At 37.4% G+C, this 12,898-nt stretch overlaps 2 protein-coding genes across 7 annotated transcripts in view; one reads left to right on the top strand and one right to left on the bottom strand.

Moving 5' to 3' along the window:
* The first annotated feature begins 807 nt into the window (after nt 1-807).
* mad2l1 (MAD2 mitotic arrest deficient-like 1 (yeast)) lies at nt 808-7,566 on the top strand. The gene is made up of 5 exons (XM_051705409.1): nt 808-966; nt 2,398-2,544; nt 5,093-5,213; nt 5,363-5,466; nt 7,252-7,566. The coding sequence occupies exons 1-5, from the start codon at nt 903-905 to the stop codon at nt 7,422-7,424; spliced, it is 609 nt and encodes a 202-aa protein (XP_051561369.1). The 5' UTR covers nt 808-902; the 3' UTR covers nt 7,425-7,566.
* A 1,309-nt stretch (nt 7,567-8,875) lies between these two features.
* Nucleotides 8,876-12,898, bottom strand: part of pde5ab (phosphodiesterase 5A, cGMP-specific, b) — a 59,244-nt gene continuing 55,221 nt past the window's right edge. For 4 of the 6 annotated variants that reach the window (XM_051705397.1, XM_051705392.1, XM_051705361.1 and 1 more), the window contains 4 exons: nt 12,800-12,863; nt 12,214-12,288; nt 12,001-12,084; nt 8,876-11,882 (listed from right to left, as the gene is read on the bottom strand). In XM_051705397.1, coding sequence (XP_051561357.1) covers nt 11,760-11,882; nt 12,001-12,084; nt 12,214-12,288; nt 12,800-12,863 — 346 coding nt within the window. In that variant the 3' untranslated portion in view covers nt 8,876-11,759. Of the gene's footprint in view, nt 11,883-12,000; nt 12,085-12,213; nt 12,289-12,799; nt 12,864-12,898 lie in introns of those variants that run through there. The other 2 variants (XM_051705374.1, XR_007897976.1) reach the window with 2 other exon arrangements.

The following is a 12,898-nucleotide window of genomic DNA, read 5'->3' as shown; positions in this document are numbered from 1 at the left end:
CCTGCCAACGAACTGGATCAGAGATAACAGATTCCACCCGATCTAAAAAGCCTCGCCATCCGTCTAAAAACCACCATGACCAGAGGCGTAGTAAAACAAGGATAAATACTGGATATGCCAATGGAAGATGGAGACAGCTTAAAGCCCAGAAATCCTTTAAAACGGATGCTGAGGTGGCTAATTTGCGTGTCAACATTCTGGCAACCCGCTTGAGCTTCGAGTCTGGGGAGGGGCAGACAACTCTCCAATATTTTGAATTTGGACTGCAGTACCCATTTCAAACGCTCGTTGTCAATCTGACATATAGCACCTTTAAGTACAAACACCCAAAATCTGAATTTGGAACCTATGCCAGAGATATTTTATCCTCAAATACCTCCGCGTTTAAACATGAAGAGAGAGCGTAACTGTCAACTAGCGATTTACGCCAGTACGTCACCGTTTACGGATACCAGACAAATGAATGGGGAGAGCCGTAAACCGACCCATCCCTGTCGCAAAATCGTCCACGTCTTCCTCATTAAACAGCAATTTTATCGTGGCAAACTCCACACACAGTTCACTCCAAAAGGATTGTTAAGTGTAACACATAGTAAGTATTAGCAGACAGGTGGTCAATATATTCAGTGATGAGCGGTTTCCTCACAAAAGCAGTTTATTCAGCACACTGAAGAATCTCCTTTCAAAAAGAACTGCCTCTGGTGTCCTCACCAGTGTCGCGCCAAACGTTATAAATTTGTAGAAGGGCTCTTCCCATGCAGTTCAGTTCCGGTCTAGTCATAATGACGTGTGCGCTTACGTCAGACGCAGCGTCTGGATTCAAACTGATTGGCGGTAGAGAGAAGCAAGAAGAAGCGAAACGTTGTTCAAGCATAAACTACCTAAATTAAGCCTAATTCAAGATGTCCAAGACATTGAAGGGAATCACACTGAAGGGGAGCGCGGAACTTGTTGCTGAATTTTTCTGTAAGTAATAAAATGCGCCCTGGAGTCGTTTGATTCGTTTCATGGCGTCGTTAGTGGCTGTTGTGAATACGAAATGTCTATTGGATGTTAGACAACGCAGCACGTGTCGTGTGTTTTTTCTCTCTTTATTTCTGTGTTGAAAAATTATATGTATTCATGAGGCGTTTAACTGATGCACATTCAGTGCTAAGATTCGAAGCGGATTCATTTATTTTATCTATTTAAAGAAATAGTTCACACAAAAATAAAAAATGCTCTCATCATTTACTCACCCTCATGCCATCCCAGATGTGCATGACTTTCTTTCTTCTGCTGAACACAGATAAAGACTTTTAGAAGAATATTTCAGCTCTGGAGGTCTATACAATGCAAATGAATAGTGGCCAGAACTTTGAAGCTCCAAAAAGCACATAAAGGCAGCATAAAAGACTTCAGTGGTTAAATCCATGTCTTCAGAAGATACATGATAGGTGTGGGTGAGAAACAGATCAATATTTAACCCTTGTGTGTCAATTTAAAAAAAGTTACTCAGAGGTCCTTAGAGGATAAAAATGCCCGCTTCAAAAAAACTGCCATAATAATATTATATATTAATATTATTTTCCACTTTCACTGACTTAGACTTTTTAACCACCATCAGCCCTGATCATAACTACCAAATATTCATTCATTTTCAGGATTTTAACCCTTTAAATGCCAGTTTGTTCACATAATGCTGCTGCTGTTTTTTGCACACACACATTTCTCAATACACGCATACAAAACACACTCTGACATCCATACTAACACACACACACAATTTTAGCTGCATCATTTATTCAATTGGCCTGCAGTGCTCTATAATACAGCATATAGAAAATGGGTAAAAAGAATGTATTTGCTCCATAGGCTTAACATGGGAAAAATGGCGCCATCTGGTGGAAAATATTAAAAATTTACATTTTGAAGCCAGGGCTCCGGAATGAAAGCATAATATCATAGAATTCATGATTTTATGCTTTAATGGCTCTGGAATCAAATATTGCCATTTTAATGGGTTTCAATGGGGACATTTTTGTCCTTAAGATCCTGAGTGTAAATATTTTGTGTACACAGTGTATTACAGATGTATTATAGGAACTGAGGTTGAAATATCAAAATTCCCCAAACAATACGCACCTTTGGCAAAATTTATGCCATTGGCATTAACACAGCCAAAATGATCGAAAAAGCAAAAATGAAAACGACAAAAATGTCCTGATGGTCGCACAAGGGTTAAGTCCTCTTGTACTATAAATCCACACTATCGCTTTCATATCTTCTCTTGCTTTTTGCTATTTACATTTTTCTTGCATATCTCCACTTACTGGACAGGGAGGAGAATTTATACTAAATAAAAAAACTATTCCTTCAATAATCAAATGTATTCATATGTTTGTTGTCTTCTGGTAGCATTTGGTATCAACAGTATCTTGTACCAGCGAGGAATCTACCCAGCAGAGACCTTCACCAGAGTCACGCAGTATGACATGAGCCTTCAGCTGACCACAGACACCAAGCTGAAGAACTACCTCACCAATGTCGTCTCACAACTCAAAGGTTCATTACAAAGACGCCCTTACAGATTGTAACTGGGTAAGGGATGGGCAAGGAGGAGGCGGGTACCGGCTAAACAGTCGACATAAAGTTTAATGATAAAACTCAATATAAAACAAACATAAACAAACGCAGACACGCATGCAACGCGGCCGCGTGCGTCTTCCTCGAACTGGCGCCTCCGGCTCGTCTTTATCCCCCTCCTGGCGATCGGGCTATCCAGGGTCGGCCGTGTGTCCTCACGGCCCAGCCCCGCCCTCCTCCTCGTCACACAGATGCATTACTATTTTTTGGCAGGGGTGTAAAAAGTACTCAAATTTTACTTGAGTGAAAGTATGGATACTGAGTGAAAATTTTACTCATTTAAAAGTCCACGTATCTAGCCTGAAACATACTTGAGCGAAAGTAAAATTTGAGTACTTTTTACATCCCTGCCAAAAAGTATTAAGAAAGTAACGGCAAGAATGAAAACAGATTTGATGGCATGTGGGAGACAAAGGAGACATTTCATCTTATATGAATCCTTACTAACTCCACTAAAGGAAAAAAAATTCACTAAGCTAAAGCCTAGGGCTGGGTATTATAATATCCCGATTCGGTTCCAATTCACAAGCTCTCGATTTGATTTGATTCGATATAGATTCATATGGGTATATTTCAGTTATAATGTCCTTTTTGCTCACATATGAAATAAATTCTCTCCCAGCTAATGCTGTTAATTATACTTCTAACTAGGTACATTATGAAATTAAATATTTGTATAATTTTTCAAAATTTGTCACATTTTACTTTTTTAAACTTAACAAATCAAATAAATATGATACTGTATTGCATATATTATATTTTGTTACATGTTTATTGTTTAATTGCATAATTTGTACTAAGCATATGCTAAAAACCGGTACCGTCTCTTTAAGGAAACCCGGCATTTCTGTAAAGAGTGTCTGTAAATGAGCAAAAGTTAACATGAGACACAAACGACTTTATCTGTGCTATGTGTGATTTAGAATTAAATGTTTTTTGTTTTGTTGGTTTTGATCAACAACTGACTACAAAGAACAGAGTATTAAAAGAGACATTATTTATTGACAAATGGGTCGCGTGTATCTCTTCTGTGGACACGCATTACACAGAACAACTTCTACACTCAACACGCAGTGAAAGGATCTCGCTGCTGAATACACCACCACTGTACTACACCATTAATTCACTGATGAGTGAAATCTAAACATTTACCAGCGTTTTAAATCTATAAAGCCAAATTATACATTTTTAGTCATATAGTGTGAAATTTGGTTGCAAATGCGAGTGATTTCCTCTCATTGTAGTGGAGGGTTGCACCGAGTAAAAGATAAATCCATGGCTTTTGAGAATCGATATCGAATCGATACAGAAATGCAATTTTTTTGCCCAGCCCTAGTAGGGCTACGGGTGCTCTTGCTCTGGTGATTGAGCTTGGACCGTGGTCGCAGCTCACCACACGCCCCATTGAGAGCGAGAACCACTAATCACGACCACGAAGAGGTTACCCCATGTGACTACCCTCCCTAGCAACCGGGCCAATTTGGTTGCTTAAGAGACCTGGCTGGAGTCACTCAGATTCGAACTCGCGACTCCAGGGGTGATAGTCAGCGTCACTACTCACTGAGCTACCCAGGCCCCACAGGACATGACAATTGTTAAAGGAGTAGGCCAGCCCAAAAAGATTAGTTCTCTCATTATTTACTCACCCTCATTGTTATCACAGATTTGTATGACTTTCTTTCTACTGCAAAACACAAAAGAAAACATTTTGAAGGATGTATGTGGTGCTTTTGTCAGTTCAATGTAAGCCAAAACTTTTAAGCTCCAAATAGCACAAAGGTAGTATAAAAGTAATCCATACAACTCGAGTGGTTTAATCCATGTCTTCTGAAGCAATGCGACCGCTTTGGGTAAGAAACAGACCCAAATATAACTCCTTTTTCACTATAAATCTTGACATCTTTGCTGTCCTTGATGTGTTCATGAGAGAAGTTCCTTCACACACTTTCTTACGCTTCACGCACGTTCAGAACGCTGCACACAAACCAGGCACAGTGTTGCCAGGTTCGAGGTTTTCCCGACCAGTTGGGCTATTTTGAAAATGCAAACATGGGGTTAAAATGATAGTCGTGAGAAGAAATATGGGATCCTTTTGAAAATGGACAGTGGTCGCCTAAAGGTTGATGGTAAACTCTAGAAAATAGAAATGCAACGTCTTCTTGATGTATAATGAGACAGGGATCGAGGACCTGTCAACCGCGCACAACATCAAATAATCACCGTGCTGAAGCCTGCACTGTGTTCCAAAGACTTATAGTGAAGAAGGACTAAAATTTTGATATGTTTCTCACCCAAAGCGAACGTATCCATAAAGAAGACTTGGATTAAACCATTTTTGCTGCTTTTTGGAGATTGAACGTTTTGGACCCCATTGAAAAACACCCAATATATCCTTCAAAATATCATATAGGTGTATGTGTAGTTTTACTTAGCAGTTGGTCACGTTGGATGTTTTTTTTTTCTGCAGAATGGTTATTTGAATGCACTGTGCAGAAGCTGGTTGTGGTCATCACATGCCTGGAGACGAATGAGGTGCTCGAGCGATGGCAGTTTGACATAGATTGCGACAAGACGGCAAAGGAGAGCAGGCATGTGGTTGAAATAGATGGATTACATTTTCTTCAAATTTATCCACATCCACTTATAAAAGGACAAGATGATAATTTCTTTTAATTTGAATCTACTTTCTTGACCAATATTAATATAAGGGTGTTAAAATTGTTCATGCTTATTCCAGTGCCCCCAGGGAGAAGTCCATAAAAGCCATTCAAGAGGAAATCCGTTCCGTTATCAGGCAGATCACAGCCACAGTCACCTTCTTGCCTTTGTTAGAGACTGCATGTAAGTACATCTGTGATTGTTCAAGTATCGTTTCCGTACACGGCCATAGCTGCAAGATAACTGATAATTGGACTATTCAAAACCGTACCATACATTGTGATTTTATTGCCAATTAACCTGTCTCTCTGTGTTCGGGGTTGATTTGTATGAAATGGTTGATTTGGAAAGCATACCAAAAACAGGATTTCTGACAAACACTTATTAAAGCAAAACCAGGGCTGTCGATCACATAAAAAGAGTAATCAAATTATTTGCATGATGTGCCAATTAATTAATCACATATCAATATTAACTGAGAAAGGCCTCTAAACAAAAATAATTTAGTTTATAATGCTTAAAATAAGATACATTTAATTCGGATTCAAATAAATTGCATCATTTACACTTAGTACAAAAAGTGGCTTCAAAGTTAAAATAGGGTTTTTACAAAATATTGTAAAGTCAAAGTAATATCAAGCTTGAATTGCTCCGATGGTAGGAACGTTCCTTATTACGTCATTTACTTAAGGGTCATGGGCTTGATTTGTTGCATTAATGTTTTCCATACCTGGAAATATCAAGGAATTTTAAAGTTGTCACTGGCCTGGAACGGTCATTTTTGTAGTGATATTTCTAGAATGAGTGAAGTTTTGCTGTGCTCAGGAATATTTCATAAGCCAGATATTGATATACAGAACGTGTCCACAAGCTATGATTGTAAAGTGATTCAAATTGTGAGCAAATTGTTCTTTTGAAGACCGTCCTTTTTGGTGAATCAGTCAAACAGTTTCACAAATCGGTCTGAATAATTCATTATCTAATTAGTCTGAATCTAAGGGTGGTTTCACATATAGTACGTTTTAAGTGAACCAAACCAGCCGCAAATGACCTCAGTGCTTTTGGTTTTCACAATGTAAGTGGACTTAAAAAGAGGACCCGGTTTCTTTTTTGGTCCTCTTCACATTAATGTGGTCTCAGACCCCTTGTTGTTCACATCACAGCTCCTTAAGATCTCAGACCCCATTGCAGCTAGGGCTGTCACGATTATAAAATTTGGCTGGCAATAATTTTTCATAATTGCGATTATTATGATAAGCAATTGTCATACAAATTGTCATACTTCTTAAGGTGTACGTATGCTTAATACAGATAGGCCTACACCTTAAGTAGTCATTTATTGATATTTAACTTGAAATCATATAATAAAATGGGGCTATATGATTACTTTTGAGGCTTTAAAAAATATAGTATTTTATGTGTTATATCATTTACGAAACAGACAACACCGCCAACAATATTACATTATGCAATATTAATAATGTATTTCTGTCCTAAATTCTTCACTCTCTCACGTTATGTTAAGGCTCTCCAATAAAACCTACAAGCCCTTATTTCGCACGAAGGGAAACATTTGTAATTCTTTATGCATTTGAAAATATTACATTTACATTTACGCATTTGGCAGACACTTTTATCCAAAGCGACTTACAGTGCCCTGACATGAACACAGTCCTCGGCGTGTTTTAGATGTGTACACTACATGAACAATATGGCATGCAGTTGCTCCACAAAACATAAGTATTTTTAAAATAAATTCTGTTAATCAAAATGAATAATTGCAATTCCAATACTGAGGGAAATTCATTGGTCAAAAAGTGTGGAAACTCTAATATTTAGTTCTCAATATGATAAACCAATTTATGGAGTAACCTGAACAACGTACTATGTCGTTGATTAATTCTTTGATACATGATGTGTACAGTATTTTAAATGATTTGACTTTATCTTTTGTTCCTAACGACACAGGCGCCTTCGACCTTCTGATCTACACAGACAAAGACCTGGAGGTGCCTGAGCAGTGGGAGGAGTCTGGTCCTCAACTCATCGACCAATCAGAAGAGGTCCGCTTGCGGTCCTTCACTACTTCCATTCACAAGGTGAACAGTATGGTGGCCTACAAGAAGACAAACTCCATGTAATTGCTCACTTTTTTCTGTGGCTGTGTTTTCTGTTTCTGTTTCTATCTTTTGTATATATCTATATAAAGCTAATTTCTTATGTTGAAATTTTAAATGTATTTCCAAACCAGAAAATAAATGCCTTGTTTCCAAAGATTGTATTCATTCATTATACCTTATTTTATATTTTGTGGAAGTTGTACTGTAGGTGGTGATAAATCTAAGGGAAGGTTTCAACATCTTTTAAAGAAATAGTTCACTAAAAAATTTCATTATTTACTCTCCATGTTGTTACAAACCCATGCTGTTATTTATTTAATTTTTTTTCAGTGGAACACAAAAGGAGCATTTACAAAGTTTTACACATCTTTTTTTTCGCACATCATTCAAATAGTTGTAATGTTTTGGAAAAACAGTTGTGTAACATCCTGTATTCAGAATTAACTTACTCAAACTTTCAGCGTAGCATACTCAAACTTATTTGCTTTGTAAAGCAGTGTCACTTTAATTAAAATCCTCAGAGTTGGGGAACATTGTCAGAGCAGAAGGAAGCAAGTTTTCTTCCAGGATAAACTTGTACGTGGCTTGATTCATGCGTTCTTCACAAAGACGAATCTGCCCGATTCCAGCCTTGCTGAAGGATCGGTGATGATCTGGGGGTGCTTCAGCAAGCCACGTACAAGTTTATCCTGGAAGAAAACTTTATTCCTTCTGCTCTGACAATGTTCCCCAACTCTGAGGATTGGTTTTTCCAGCAGGACAATGCTCCATGCAACACAGCCAGGTCAATCAAGGTGTGGATGGAGGACCACCAGATCAAAACATGACAGGTCATGGCCAGCCCAATCTCCAGACCTGAACCCCATTGAAAACCTCTGGAATGTGATCAAGAGGAAGATGGATGGCCACAAGTCATCAAACAAAGCTGAGCTGCTTGAATTTTTGTGCCAGGAGTGACATAAAGTCACCCAACAGAAATGTGAAAGACTGATAGAGAGCATGCCAAGACGCATGAAAGCTGTGATTGAAAATCAGGGTTATTCCACCAAATATTGATTTCTGAACTCTTCTGGAGTTAAAACATTAGTATTGTGATGTTTAGAAATGAATATGAACTTTTTACTCAAACACATACCTGTAAATAGTAAATCCAGAGAAACTGATCATTTTGCAGTGGTCTCAGTTTTTTCCAGAGCTGTATGTGTGTTAACTTGATTTAAGTTGATAAACTCACTTACTAACCTTTTCTGTGTAAAGTTATATTCAATATTACAACTTCGTTGTGACGTAACTGCATAAACTCTAAAATTACCATAAAAAACACAATTTAAAGGTGCACTCAGTTTTTTTTTTTTTCTTAAGCAATGAATTGCAATTTTGAAACATGTATGTAATCAGGACGACTTGAGATGAAGACTCTAGTCACATCTGTAACTTTATAAAAGCTGTTTTATTCTACATGGAGAGGGTCCCCGCACGACCACAGGTGGGACTGGCCACAGCGGACCGAGTTCTCTGTGGGGAGGAACAACGTCAAGTGGGAGCCACTGGTGGACCCCCGGAAGGTGCTGACGCCACCACTGCACATCAAATTGGGCCTTATGAAACAATTTGTCAGAGCTCTAGATAAGGAGTCGGCAGCCTTCAAGTACCTTCAAGACTTCTTCCCTAAGCTGTCTGAGGAAAAGGTCAAAGCCGGTGTCTTCGTCGGACCACAGATAAAGAAGGATTTTGGATTCATATGTTGTTTTTTTCTGACTTCATGAGAACAGAAAGACACAAATTCGCCCGTTTTCTCACTGGAAATAGGTACATTTCAAAATATCACTGTCCTGGTCACAAATGCAAAGTTTGTGGGGAATAATGGCCATTTTTTATACTTTTAAGGCATAAGCAATTAGGAAATAACACTTACTACCCACGAACAAAAATTGTGTTACATGGTGTTATAAATAGCAAGTAGAAACATATCATGGTGCACGGCTGTGATGTAAACTAAAATCTTTGATAATAATAATACAAAAAAAAAAAAAAGTAATAAGCCCTTTGAAATATCCTGCCTGAAATTGTCAAGTTTCAATAGGAAATACGTAAACAAAGGAAAGTAAGGTTTGCCAAGCCATGTTATGGGTACTTCAAGTGAAGTACTTACAAGGGAAAATACATTAAAATGCATGAGGTGCCACCTAAATAATACATTGTAGAAGGATGATAATCGACAGAATAACTGAGTTAAATCAAAACTAGACCCAACAACAAAGTCAGGTAAGAGAATGTAACAAGTTTCTTTCTGAACACAGTTCCAGCATTTTGAACTTGAACAGTAACATTTCTACAAATATCTAGTTTCACTTCCATCTAAAGTAAATTTGCTTTGTGGGTGCGTGCATGTGATTTATTATAATAGATTGACAAATATGTTAATTAACTTCACAGGCAAGGTCATCCTCAGCTTTATACAATATTTCTTGTGAAGAATTAAAAACAACAACAACATGAAACAGACTCAGTTTAAAGGTTTGCTACAAAGTGACATGGAAATGGTCAAACGGTGAAAAATCATTTCCAATGACGATTTAATCAACATGTTCCTTTTATGTCGGCTTCAGCAGTGCAATGAAGCACAATAAAAATGTATTATGTGCCTTTATTTCAGTAATTCATTGAGTGAGCTACACAAAATAAGAATAAAAAACAGGCTACATAAGAATATAGCACAGTGTCAATGCCCTTTTATAGAGCCTATGTAGGATAATTAAAAGGATGTTCATGAGTTAAACTCTATCAGCAGCATTTATGGCATTTTGTTGGTTATCACAGAGTTTCATCTCATCCCTCAGTTTGTAAAAAATAATTAAATAAATGTGTGTACAGTAATGCGCTACAATGAAAGTCTATGGGGCAAGGCATTAAACTGGAATAACCATTAAAATATCCGCTGCTTAGAAAAGATAGCCACAAGATGCAAACATTATACAAGTTAATATTAGTGCCGGGTATCCGTACAGATTTCCCGATTCCCAAAATGATCATCATTATACAGGGAATCGTGGTACATTACGATATAGCAATTTAAAAAAAACAGGGCCCAAACTATGCAGTTCAATTGCTATTTATTTACCAGATATAATAATCACAACCAAAACTAAAGTAAAATAGAGGAAAAAAGTAAAAGACTGATCTTGGGACTCGCGATTAATCGGAAAATCTATATTTCTAACCAGCCCTAGTTAATATAAGAGTAGTGTGATAAAATCACACACTAACCTTGTCTATGTAAAGTTATTTCTGATCAACTCCTGTCATGAAAATGTAAAGCCGGTAACTTCTGCAAAGATACCAGTAAGATTTACACAGAGAAAAATACACCCACTTATCTCAGTGACTTACAGTCAGAAATTCTTCCACCTAGAAAAGTAGTCTCTCAGCTAAAAGGATGATTTAGACAACTTTACAGCACAAATAACACTTTTATTTTTTTGTATGGAAGAATTAAAGGGATATTCCGGGTTCAGTACAAGTTAAGCTCAATTGACAGCATGTGTGGCATAATGTTGATTACCACAAAAATGAATTTCGACTCGTCCCTCCTTTTCTGTAAAACAAGTTACAGTGAGGCACTTACAATGGAAGTGAATGGGGGCCAATCTGTAAACGTTAAAATACTCACTGTTTCAAAAGTATAGCCACAAGACGTATACCATGTGCATGTAAACAAGATTTTATGTGATAAAATCACTTAATAACCTGTGTAAAGTTATATCCAATTTTACAACTTCGTTGCCATGACGACATAACACCGTAAACCCTAAAACGACCATAAAAATGATGATTTAAACAACAGCTCAAATAATACATGAGTTTTAACATAAGTATTAATGTAAGTGCATTTATAAAATTGTAAGCTTCACATTTCTGCCTTTAAACCCTCCTGAATGTCTTGCCTCATAGACTTACATTGTAAGCACAGTTTTTAAAGACTGAATTATTTTCTGTGGTTATCAACAGTATGCAATATGCTGAACTTGTTTTGCCCATTTCTTGCGTCAACATGGTTAAGTCACAGTTTCAAAACCTCAATCACCTTCTTTAGTACCCACTGGTTTACCTGGACAGGTAAAGATCCATCCATACTTCTCTTCAATAGCACAGTACACTCGATTCAAGAAGTTACTTTCATCTGCTACATCTTTAATCCAACCTTCCAAAACCCTGCTCCTGGATGCTGCTTTTTTATTTTTGAAATTGTGAGTGGTTAATGTTTTTGTGATTGTAATTGAATCTACTTCAGTCTCTGGAAAAGGGGCTGGGAATGAACGTGGATGGTCCGAGAAAGCATGCGTGTCAAAAGAGCCATCACGGTCCTCCAATGAGTGAAGCTCGTTCCTCTCCTTGTTCAGCCAGTATTTTCCAATTCTGTCTGTTCTTCCTACAGCCGTCCAGCAGAGGGGAGCAGCTCTCTGAGATACCAGTCAATGCCTGATCACACATACACAAAAACAGGGAGAGACTGATAGACACAATCACTGTCTCCTCTCTACTTTCCTTTTAAATAAGGAGTAAAAGGCTACAAATGAAAATAAAAAGAATGATTTACCTCGTATAACTGTGTACAAATGGCATCAATGAAAGACACTTGCATGGTGGGAATTTTATCCTGCTTCTCTCTGTTCATCAAATCCTTCAAGAGAATACAGCCACGTGTTTACTGTCACTTTATCATCCTCCATAGTGACCATATACTGTAACTAGGGGTTTTGACTTGTATAAAACACATGATCCCTTTTCATAATGGAAGTGAAGAACTTACAATAGGTTCAATGTTTAGTTCTCTCCGCTCCTTGTCACCTTGTTCAAAAAACTCTGTGGCAACCAGCTCTGCTATCTGTTGAAACATAAAATACATTTAAATTGTTTCACTGATACAAAGTATTAGGATATAGCCATTTTCTAGATCATCTCTAGGAAACAGAGTATCACAGAGACCAAGTGGATTTTGAGAAACTTCTAAAACATAATTATTTGTTACTTGTATAATTAAGTGTCACTATTATTAAGAATTAAGCCAGTTTAAGTGTGAAGTAGTTTTGAAACATTGACAATGTGAGGGATAACATTCATGAAAGTGTCAAAATGCCTACAAATCACTGTTCACTACATTAGCTGCTCTAAACCTACATTATACATCAAGCAGTTTGATGACATAGGTGCTTTACCATTTTGAATGCACAAAGTCCATATTAAATTCACTTAACAGTTCTCTGAAGATCATACATAAATGAGCTTTGAAAGGGATTTTTAATTGTGAACAGCATAGCCATATTGCATGCCCAAAGCTGCTTTGGAACAATATGTATTTTAAAAATTAAACTGAATCGACTATAATTAAGACTTACCCTCTTCTGTACTGGCCAGGGTTTTGTAATAGCAGAGATATCACATGCGGTCATCAGCATTGACCTACAGAACAATATAACATCACAATAAAGAAATAA

The sequence above is a fragment of the Myxocyprinus asiaticus genome, chromosome 1 (assembly GCF_019703515.2).
Source record: "Myxocyprinus asiaticus isolate MX2 ecotype Aquarium Trade chromosome 1, UBuf_Myxa_2, whole genome shotgun sequence".
Taxonomy (NCBI): Eukaryota; Metazoa; Chordata; class Actinopteri; order Cypriniformes; family Catostomidae; genus Myxocyprinus; species Myxocyprinus asiaticus.
Note: the sequence above shows the minus strand (reverse complement) of the source record. Positions and strands in the feature narration are given on the sequence as shown.

Excerpts from the sequence above, each read along its gene's own strand:
- mad2l1 (XM_051705409.1), top strand. The coding sequence starts at position 903 with ATGTCCAAGACATTGAAGGGAATCACACTGAAGGGGAGCGCGGAACTT. Across the intron at positions 2,545-5,092 it reads TGTCGTCTCACAACTCAAAG|AATGGTTATTTGAATGCACT; the intron begins GTTCATTACAAA and ends TTTTTTCTGCAG. Across the intron at positions 5,214-5,362 it reads AAGACGGCAAAGGAGAGCAG|TGCCCCCAGGGAGAAGTCCA; the intron begins GCATGTGGTTGA and ends TGCTTATTCCAG.